A 10109-nucleotide genomic window follows, 5' to 3' on the forward strand; every position below is an offset into this window, starting at 1 on the left:
TTTATTCTTGTTTATCAGCAAAGAGTTTTCTTTGGCAATAACTATTTGTGGGATCTTGCTGTGTGCAGAATGGCTGCCACATATGGCTGCATAATAGCATGCATTCCATAGCAAAAACAGTAATTCATAATATGTGAAGTGCTTTGGTATATTTCTGACGGACATGATATGGTGCGGTATAAATGCAAGTCTTTCTTTGCAAACCTCAATTGGTAAAAGTATTGTCATTTAGGACCAATGTTGCCTCTATTTTAACTTAAATATCCATAAACCATTTTTGGTGCAACCAGAGAAATCAATAGTGAATATCCATCATTGTGGAATGCCAACAACAACTTGCATTCATATATAGCCTTTAACATAGGAAAACATCCCAAGACACTTCACAGTGGCGTAATCATTCAAGAATTGACACCGGACAATAGGCGGACCTATTTCATAAAGAAGGTAGAGAATAAGCTACCAGGGAAAGCCACGCAAGTAAAATGTATGAATGAGTTCAAGGGATGACGGCCAGGCAAATCAGTCATGTCGTCAGCTGTGGCTCAGTTGGTAGCACACTCGCCTCTGAGGCAGAAGGCTGTGGGCCCACTCCATGATACTTGAGTACATAAATCTAGGCTGATACTCCAGTGCAGTGCTGAAGGAGTACTGCACTGGCAGAGGTGCTCTCTTTTGGATGAGATGTTAAACGGCAGCCCCGTCTGCTCTCTCAGGTGGACATAAAAGATCCCATGGCACTATTTTGAAGAAGAGCAGGGGAGTTATCCCCAGTGTCCTCACCAATATTTATCCCTCAATCATATTTATCCCTTATCACTAAAACAGATCATCAGGTCACTACCACATTGCTGTTTGTGGGAGCTTGCTGTGCGCAAATTGGCTGCTGCATTTCCCACATTAAAAAAAAAGTGTAGTCAATGTTGTAAAGTACTTCATTGGCTGTAAAGCGCTTTGGGACGTCCGGTGGTCATGAAAGGCGCTATAGAAATGCAAGTCTTTCTTCCTAGTGATTAATATACAGCCAAGGACATCCTGTCTAGATGAAATGAGACTGTGCAGTGTTGAATGACTCTCGGAAATTGGCATATTTACACTTTTTTTAAAAATAAGTATACTGCAACAAGTGAATCTAGCAACATCAGTTTTATCTTAACAGTAAAATTCAACTGTACAAGTAAAAGAATTAACATTCATGATACATTATACATAGGAGTTTTATTATGAAGTACACAGCTGGTAATAGATTCAGTTCTATAAAAGAAACAGCAGAAGGGAGAAGCTATTCAATTTTTTAAAAACCCCAATGACTGGGAGCCTGTGGCTTGCAGTCTTATTAGTACTGAGTGAAATGCAGGATCACTGGGCCGGATGAAATCGAAGGAAAGGAATGAAGAAGGAATCCACCGTTGACTGCTATTTTTATGACTTGCTGAACAAACATTTGCAGATTTTTGATTTGCTGATGAGACGGTGAAACACAGAGGCTTTTCCAATTCTGCATTAAATACTGCCTTTCCACTACACTGTCTGTTCTGCCCTCGCAACGCGCTTCTCTGCAGAGCTAGACAGATAGCGAACAACTCGATATCTTCCAATAAAATCACAAGGCTTGACTTTTCTTGTAACACTTTACTGAACGATTCTAATTGTAAAACTGAAATACAACACAGAAATGGAAGCACACATTAGTATACAGGCGCATAACTGATATGTATACACAGATTTAGGTACGCCTGAGCAACACAGTACATTTAGTAAACTGGGAGGCATTCTCTTTAAATTAGCCCTGTACATAGTGTATGAAAATACAGCTACTAGTTAATCAGCTAGGCAGAGAAAAGTTACAACTAAACATTTTCTACAACATACAGTGCACATTAATCATCCATAGCATTCTAAAATACTTACAGACAAACAATTTCCAAGACTCAAGCATGGGGATAATACAACTGCCCAGAGCCTGTGCTGCTGTAGGAGCACCGTGGTGTAGGTCTGTGTCCCAGCGAGGGCTCCACGAGGACTACGTAGCAGTCCTGTGGGGAGCGTGATGACCTCATCACGCTCGGTAGCGTTGTCCGCGCTTGGGGCGTCACGTGATGCGCGTGGTCGCGTTTCTGGCCGTGGAGGCCGAAGTCGGGAGCGGGAGCTGGAGGCCAGGCTGAGCCGATGCTTGCCGCGGGAGCGGAAGATCGCGTCGCTCCCGGCGGCTGGTAGATGCGGCCAAAGACGCTAGGCCGGGCTGTGCCGGCAGCCTTTCTGGAAGGCCGAGTCGGGCCGGCAGCCGCCTCACGCACGTCACGTCGTACGTGCCGTGACGTCAGCACGCTACGTTGTACGTGACGTGACGTCAGCACGCTAAGGCGCGTCTTAAAGGGGCAATGGCCCTAAAAGGTAAGTTAAAGGGGCAACGGCCCCAACAGGTAGGTTATACATATATAAGTAAGTTAAATACATACAGTGAGGTTAAGTTAGAGGGAGAGGCAGCACACTGTCGCTACTTTCAACCCATTCTAGCGAAATAAATTTCAGATCTTCCAGATTGGGGCCAGCAGGTAAATTGTCTCCTTTGAAAGTATAATAGAATTTGGAATTCAGCAGCTTCAGTAAGGCAGACGATGTGCAAAATACTCGAACATCAACAATCCTTACAGTAAAGGAGCCAACATTATGTAACTGCGAGTCGTGAATGATGTTGAGCATTGCGTTCTTTTTCAGCTTCGTGTCCTGGCACTCGATCTTCTGCAAAGCCTCCAGCAGAGGCTGGATCTGAAAAAAATCAGCCTCTCTCTTCAGAAGATCCAGCTCTTGGAAATCAACTGGAAGGTCCAAGTGTGACGTACGAAGGAAGTTCAGGATGTAGCGAAACATTTTCCCATCTCTGTCGATGAAGTAGTTTCCTTGCAGATCGCTGCTGGTGGGCAATGCTCCACTAAACATTGAGCCAAGCATCGATTCTGGATAGCGAGTTAAAGTCATCAGGGAAGTGGTGTATAACCTTCCTCCTACATTCAGCGTTATTGGTTTAGACATGCTGAAGTCCTGAACTTAATCTCTGTAAGAAAAATAAAAAGTAAAATATGGGATCCCAAAAAGCTTTTTTTTTTAAATTACCTGCTAGGTCCTAGACTGTTCCATCCTGGCACCAATAGTCTTGAATTATGTAAAGACAACTTCTGATTATTCTCTTTTTTTAAATGGGATGTTAGTGTTAGCGGTATCGGCAACCTAGTATCAGCACCAAGCACTCCCCGTTATAATATGGCATGATTAGAGCTTCCTCAATGATGCTCTGCAAAATGGTCAGCCTCAACCTCAGGTGCACACCCACTACTAAAGCAGCACGACTTTGTGTTTTCCATTTCTGACACCTTCCCTCCTGTGGCATTTAAGTGAGATTGCCAATTTAATGCCAAATTAGGAACAATTTTGTGCTCTAGGCCCTTCCCGCTAGGAACTGGATTGAGATTACTGAGCCTAATCTCATTGTCACTCAACATCTTATCACACCTGCACTTGTAGCATTATTTTCCAGATAGCAATTAAGAGCAGGAATCCGGGACCAGTGAGGCCAATTCTGTGTTGGAGCATCAACTAAAAAACTGTAACTTAACCAAAAATACAACAACTGAGACTTCACAAATTAAATTAAAATATTGTTTCCAGTGGTGATGAAGCACTCCAGTCCCTGCGGTGCCCACCGGTCGCAGAAGGCCTCGAGCCTGCCGGCAGACACCGTGTGTTCCATCTCCAGGGCCACCCGGGCGCAAACGTGGCCGCGGAAGAGAGGCAGGCAATCGGGCCGAACGACCCCCTCGACCACCCGCTGCCTGGACCCGTTAATGGCCACTTTGGCCAGGCCCAGGAGCAGTCCCACGAGGAGGTCCCCCAGATCTGCCCACTCCCCTCCGCACCGGGTGACCAAAGATCAGAAGCGTGGGACTGAAGTGCAGCCATAAATCGAGGTGCAGCCCCTTCAAATAATGGAAGTGGGGCTGCAACCTCTCACACTCTACATAGATGTGGAAAACGGACTCCAGTGAGGCCAATTGTAGTACCTCTAGCACTCTTTCAGCTGAGGTCAGTTAACAGCATGAAACAGGGCAATCCCTGGGGCCGGCCAGGTCTGTATGTCTTGATGCGCTATCAATTACTCATAAAAGACTGAGAGTTAGAAGAGTAACCAAAGGCTTTTATTAACAACAGAATGGAGGTCTGCCTCGCGTGGTCGACCGGTCCATGATACTAAGGGCTGGGGAGCAGTCACCTTTATACTAGGACCTGTGGGAGGAGTCAGCCGAGGCATGTCCAGGCATGTACACAGTGGAATACAAACAGGACAAACAGGAATACAAACAGTGGTTTACCACATGTCTCAACTACTCAAATGCATAAACGTAGTGAACCACTGGGAGATTTTTTTTAAAAATATAAACAAAACCACTTGATTCCATGGAGTAACCCATTTTCCCCAGACAGCTGTGCTTCTCTCCATAAATCCAAAAGCAGGATATTCCACAGCTAACATAAAAAAGGACTGTCCTTGTTAACTTTAAAATGACAAACGCCACACAAGGATGTCTAGAAGCACTTGGAAACGTGAAGTGTTGTTGCATCACTAAGGAAAATAAAATAAAAACACTACAAAAAAAATTATAGGTGCCAATTTACTTTGGATGTCAAAAGAAACTGATATGTTTAAATATTTTTAGCAATATTAATACTCACGTTTCCAAAACAAACTCAAGTCCAATTTTAAAAGGGGTGCACTGGTGGCATTTCAAAAAGATATCAGCTCCTGTGTATACATTTAGAAATGGTCAGAGGCGAGGTGTTCTGCGGCGAGTGTCTCACCTCCTGACTCCCCAAAGCCTTTCTACCATCTACAAGTAAGGAGTGTGATGGAATACTCTCCACTTGCCTGGATGAGTGCAGCTCCAACACTCAAGAAGCTCGCCATCATCCAGAACAAAGTAGCCCACTTGATTGGCACCCCATCTACCACCTTAAACATTCACTCCCTCCACCACCGGTGTACCGTGTCTGCAGTGTGTACCATCTACAAGATGCACTGCAGTAACTCACCAAGGCTTCTTCGGCAGCACCTCCCAAACCCGCGACCTCTTCCACCTAGGACAAGGGCAGCAGACGCATGGGAACACCACCACCTCCAAGTTCCCCTCCAAGTCCCACATCATCCTGACTTAGAAGTATATCGCCGATCCTTAATCGTCGCTGGGTCAAAATCGTAGAACTCCCTACCTAACAGCACTGTGGGAGTACCTTCACCACACGGACTACAGCGGTTCAAGAAGGCAGCTCACCACCACCTTCTCAAGGGCAATTAGGGATGGGCAATAAATGCTGGCCGTGCCAGCGACGCCCACATCCCATAAAAATGAATTTTTAAAAATGTCTTTGGTTGTATTGCATCAATGCTGAAATGGTAGTATCTTGGCATTCTGGATCCCACTAAAATCTAGTTCCACAACCATTTATATCATTTTGGTGGGGTTTTTTTTGTTTTGTGAAATTGATACAAAAATACTTTGTTAATGATTTTCAAACTATGTGCTGGAATACAGACAGACATTATCTACCAGGGATGGCAGGAATGACGTATGAGGAGAGATTGGGTCGACTGGGCTTATACTCGCTGGAGTTTAGAAGAATGAGAGGGGATCTCATTGAAACTTATAAAATTCTAACAGGCCTAGACAGACTAGATGCAGGAAGGATGTTCCCGATGGTCGGGGAGTCCAGAACCAGGGGTCACAGTCTAAGGATAAGGGGTAAGACATTTAGGACAGAGATGAGGGGGAATTACTTCACCCAGAGCGTGGTGAACCTGTGGAATTCTCTACCACAGAAGGCAGTGGAGGCCAATTCATTAAATATATTCAAGAAGGAGTTAGATATATTTCTTAAGGCTAAAGGGATCAAGGGATATGGGGAGAAGGCAGGGACAGGGTACTGAATTTGGATGATCAGCCATGATCTCATTGAATGGCGGAGCAGGCTCGAGGGGCTGAATGGCCTACTCCTGCTCCTATCTTCTATGTTTCTATGTACCATCTTATTTACTGCCACAGTGGATTTGGCCTGAATGATTTACAGAGCTGTAGTGAGAGGCTGTTTACATGCACAGGTTTCTATATGTAGCCATGCAACTAGACTGTGATACAATATGTCAGACGAGTGCTTTCTTTGGAGAGCGACGCAAGACCGCATAAACAGTCATTTTAGCATATATAGAATTGAAAATGTAAAGTTCTATAAATGAACTGTTTGGTGTTTAAAGGATTACATTTTTAGTTTTCAAAAGTCCTGTTATTCCTAAAAAAAATAACCATGACACATTAAGTTCAAAATTTGAAACCATGGGCAATGTGCTTTAATGGATTTCATTAAAAGCCTACAAAAGGCCTAAGAAATTATTTGCACCTTCAAAACCATGTACTTGAAAAACTCTTCAACTGTACCTTTTATTGATCTACCAAAATTCCAGAATTTTCTGCATTTAACATCCGTCTTTACCTTTAAGGCATTAACAAAAGCAAACAGTCACACCCCAGACCACAAAAGCATTTCAAGACAGGTGAGTTCTACACACCTGTTTAATCCTTATTTTCTCTTATTAAATTATTATTCCAATGTTTATGCCCTCTCACAGCCATCTCATTGGTACAAGGTCATCCAGTTAATTAAATTTAATTCCAAATTTGGTGGAAAATGCTTAGAAACTGGATAGATAATGTTTTGTGCAGGTGTTCCTTACCTTCCACGGAAAAGGTTGGTTGGCGCACAGCATTCTGGGAAATGTAGTTTTATTACTCCCAGAATGCATTTCAGCTAGTCTCATTTGAAAAACAAACCTGTTGTACAGGAACTTTTAGGTCACATATGACACATTTAGGTGATTTAGTAGCTAGAATGCAAATCACACAGCAAGCACTTACTAATCCCCTGGTCATATCAAGAGTTGTGCATTGAAACTTATTCCAGAGTTGCTGAATCCAAATCCAGTTCAGCTCCACGGAGACTCAACACACAGTGGTGATCTTGTGAACACACAGTGGTGATCTTGTGATAAGCCAATGTGTTAGCTGCAGAATTCAATGCATGTCAGATTTTAGAGTGCACTTACATTGCAGCTTTAGCATTGCTGCATTCCGATTTCCACTTCGCAAGCAACAATAATGTTCCAGTATAAATCCAGCCATAGGGCCTAACCTAACTCCTTAAGAGGTTGGAGACTCCCCGGAGGAGGTAGCCTCACCCTGCTTGGGTTTGACACCGCATGGAGTGCTTTTTAAACATAACTGGAGTTAATTTGAATAATGGGTGTGGACACCACCTATGCTTTCTAAACTTGAAATTTTAACTCCTGGGAGTGGAACTCAGATTACTCATGTAACCACAGATGTGCAAAAATCTCTCCTGGGAAGAATAGCAGTTCCAGCCTCACACTTTCAAATGAGGTGGAACCCAGAATACAGCTACTGGTATCAGATCAAATATTTGTGTAATATATATATTATATATTGTTTGTTAATTCAAATATTCCTAACAATAGATACCAATTACATTATTTTGATTCAAGCCCATCGCCCATACAGATCCTTTTTGCTTCCCTAAAGAAAATAATTACTTCAAACTGCCAGGACCCATTTTTACAGTTTTTACTAACTTGGTACACTGGATTGTAAAACTCATCTTCGAATAAATGTTGCACAAAATTAGATTGCCATTTTTGTTTTGATGGGAGGTTCAACAGTGTTAAATTCAAGTTTGCCAGGGTGCATGTAGAGATTTGACATTTAAAAAAATCACTCAAGACTAAAAATTACATAATTGCCATAACTTGTTCACAAAGTACATTCCATTTGTTATGCAGCTCGTTGTCCTGGGGACAAACCCTTAAATGGGCATTTGCCAAAACCAGTGTTTCAGTGGGGCAAAACTTGTTGCCAATGAGGTCTGAAGCTAGCTGGTCACACATTGCAGGTGGTAGCCAATCAGACAATACTTCAATGTTACAGCTTTCAATTCTGCCACGGTTGATGCTCATGTTCAATTTCACTTCTGCCCCGGATACATTATGGTCCACAGAGAAAGAATGACTGACACTGAACTTGGGTGTTTTTCCATAGATCCAGTCCCAGCTTTTAAGCTCCTGGGTAAACGTGTTAACTCCTGGTAGCACCAAATTGTCTTTGGGGTCAATGAGCATGATTTGGTTTTGGAGGCCGTGGCGCCTTGCATACTCTGCCGCAATGGCATCCATCAAGACATCACATGTGAGAGTGGGATCCTCTTCCCAGAGGTTTTTCACAGTGGCAGGTATACTAGGGGTAGCGTTGCTTTTTAGACCTTGGTGGGGAGTGTGGAGCACAGAGGATAAGAGAGACCTGTCTGAGTTACAAAGTAAGGTGCAGTGGTGGTAAGCAGAGGTCCTTCCAATCTTGGAGGCAGTGCCTGAGATCTTAAAGGCACCGTTGAGCAGCAAGTCGTACCTGTCTGTGGCCAAGATGTCCAGGTGAGGTCGGATCTTCTTCAGGGCAGAAATGACCAGCTCCAAGTTCCCGCGCCTGTCATACCTCTTCTTGGAGGTGAAGAAGGTCAGGTTGATGTTGCCCATGTCGTGGTACACGGTGCCTCCCCCGCTCCTCCTCCGGCTCAGTCGGACGCCTTTGTCCCTCATGAGTTTCAGGTTGCATTCCTGCCAGGGGTTCTGGTGGCGACCGATGACCACGGCTGGGCAATTCCTCCAGAGCAGGAGCACTTCCCGGTCCCGGGACTGCACGTACTCGTGCAGCCAGTCCTCCACCGCCAGGTTCTCGTAGACATCATTGGACGTGGACTTCAGGAGAAGGGCACCGCCTTGGGGGTCATCCAGAGCGGCGTAGCGAGCGGAGGAGAGCGCTCTCCACGCTGCCCGCAGGCTACCATTCAGCAAGGGCATCACGTCGCTGCAAAATACAAACTAACAATAACAAATAAATGCAACGCACAAGTTATGGACAGCCCGCTCCTGCAAACTGAAAGTGAGATACATTCACTCACCTGATCCCTTTAAACTGCTTCTCTTGTTGAGCAAAGCGCCTGCTTCGGCCCAAAAACCTTCATCCACTGTTTGTCATTTGCAATGAGAGAAGAAGGAGCCTCTTGGTAACATCAGACGGACATTTCACCCTCTCATAGCGCCATCTACACACGGGAGTGCCGCTCAACTAAGCTCCTGCAAGTTTAATAGAGGGCTTGCACCGTCCAAGTGGATTCTGGGCTGGTCCCACCTCCATGACTGGAAGAGAACCACTGGGCAACTCCCATAGCCTGGTGGACTCTGAAGAGACAACGAAAAAAAAACAAAAGGGAAAGACAGGGTAAAGATGACAGAAGTTATTAATGCTACTGTTGTAATCCCTGCATTACAACAGTGACTACACTTCAAAAGTACTTCATTGGCTGTAACGTGCTTTGGGACATCCTGGGGTCGTGAAAGGCGCTATATAAATGAAAGTTTTTTTTTAACCACAGCTATATGACGGATGCAACATGCCGCCTTTAATCATATTTATGTTTTAGGCACAATCTTATGCCTCCGGTTTGCTGCTTCAGCCGAAAATCTCACATCTCAGGCATTTGTCCAACTCATACAATTTAAATTGTTTTTTAAATTGGTCTGAAGCTTGTCATTATTCTGTTGTTACATATGCATGATAATGTCACAATGCTTAGAGTGCATGCACACACCACAATTTGCAAAATTTAGCAGCAGTGAAAAGTATTTATTATACATTATCTCAGAATCTGGGGTCGGCCATTTAGGACTGAGATGAGGAGAAATTTCTTCACTCATAGGGTGGTGAATCTTTGGAATTCTCTACCCCAGAAGGATGTGGAGGCTCAGTTATTGAGTATATTCAAGGCAGAGATCGATAGATTTTTGAATATTAAGGGAATCAAGGGATATGGGGATAGTGCAGGAAAGTGGAGATGAGGTAGAAGATCAGCCATGATCTTATTGAATGGCGGAGCAGGCTCAAAGAACCAAATGGCCCACTCTTGCTCCTATTTCCTATGTTCTTATGTTCTTAGAAGGGACA

At 44.1% G+C, this 10109-nt stretch overlaps 2 protein-coding genes across 4 annotated transcripts; both read right to left on the reverse strand.

Moving 5' to 3' along the window:
- Window positions 1-1140: 1140 nt before the first annotated feature.
- LOC147112029 (BTB/POZ domain-containing protein KCTD21-like) lies at window positions 1141-4607 on the reverse strand. 2 transcript variants are annotated; one of them, XM_085999492.1, is made up of 2 exons: window positions 2493-3042; window positions 1141-1530 (listed from the first exon to the last, which is right to left on the reverse strand). In XM_085999492.1, the coding sequence occupies exons 1-2, from the start codon at window positions 3031-3033 to the stop codon at window positions 1337-1339; spliced, it is 735 nt and encodes a 244-aa protein (XP_085855618.1). In that variant the 5' UTR covers window positions 3034-3042; the 3' UTR covers window positions 1141-1336. The 2 variants fall into 2 exon arrangements, with proteins under 2 accessions (XP_085855618.1, XP_085855617.1); XM_085999491.1 differs by having other exon boundaries at window positions 1530-1657; window positions 1912-4607.
- Window positions 4608-6999: 2392 nt separating this feature from the next.
- Window positions 7000-9322, reverse strand: lipt1 (lipoyltransferase 1). 2 transcript variants are annotated; one of them, XM_085999488.1, is made up of 2 exons: window positions 9067-9319; window positions 7000-8986 (listed from the first exon to the last, which is right to left on the reverse strand). In XM_085999488.1, exon 2 carries the CDS (start codon window positions 8963-8965, stop codon window positions 7847-7849), a length of 1119 nt encoding a protein of 372 aa, XP_085855614.1. In that variant the 5' UTR covers window positions 8966-8986; window positions 9067-9319; the 3' UTR covers window positions 7000-7846. The 2 variants fall into 2 exon arrangements, with proteins under 2 accessions (XP_085855614.1, XP_085855616.1); XM_085999490.1 differs by having other exon boundaries at window positions 7847-8972; window positions 9067-9322.
- Window positions 9323-10109: the final 787 nt, after the last annotated feature.

This window comes from Somniosus microcephalus, chromosome 10 (assembly GCF_052327205.1).
Source record: "Somniosus microcephalus isolate GS21.2 chromosome 10, FLI_Smic_1.0, whole genome shotgun sequence".
In the NCBI taxonomy this organism is placed as follows: Eukaryota; Metazoa; Chordata; class Chondrichthyes; order Squaliformes; family Somniosidae; genus Somniosus; species Somniosus microcephalus.

Bases quoted from the DNA above. Each gene is read 5' to 3' on its own strand.
- LOC147112029 (XM_085999492.1), bottom strand. From the start codon at position 3,033: ATGTCTAAACCAATAACGCTGAATGTAGGAGGAAGGTTATACACCACT. The intron at 1,531-2,492 runs GTGTGCTGCCTC...AGGGCAGAACAG, and splicing joins ATGGGTTGAAAGTAGCGACA to ACAGTGTAGTGGAAAGGCAG.
- lipt1 (XM_085999488.1), bottom strand. From the start codon at position 8,965: ATGCCCTTGCTGAATGGTAGCCTGCGGGCAGCGTGGAGAGCGCTCTCC.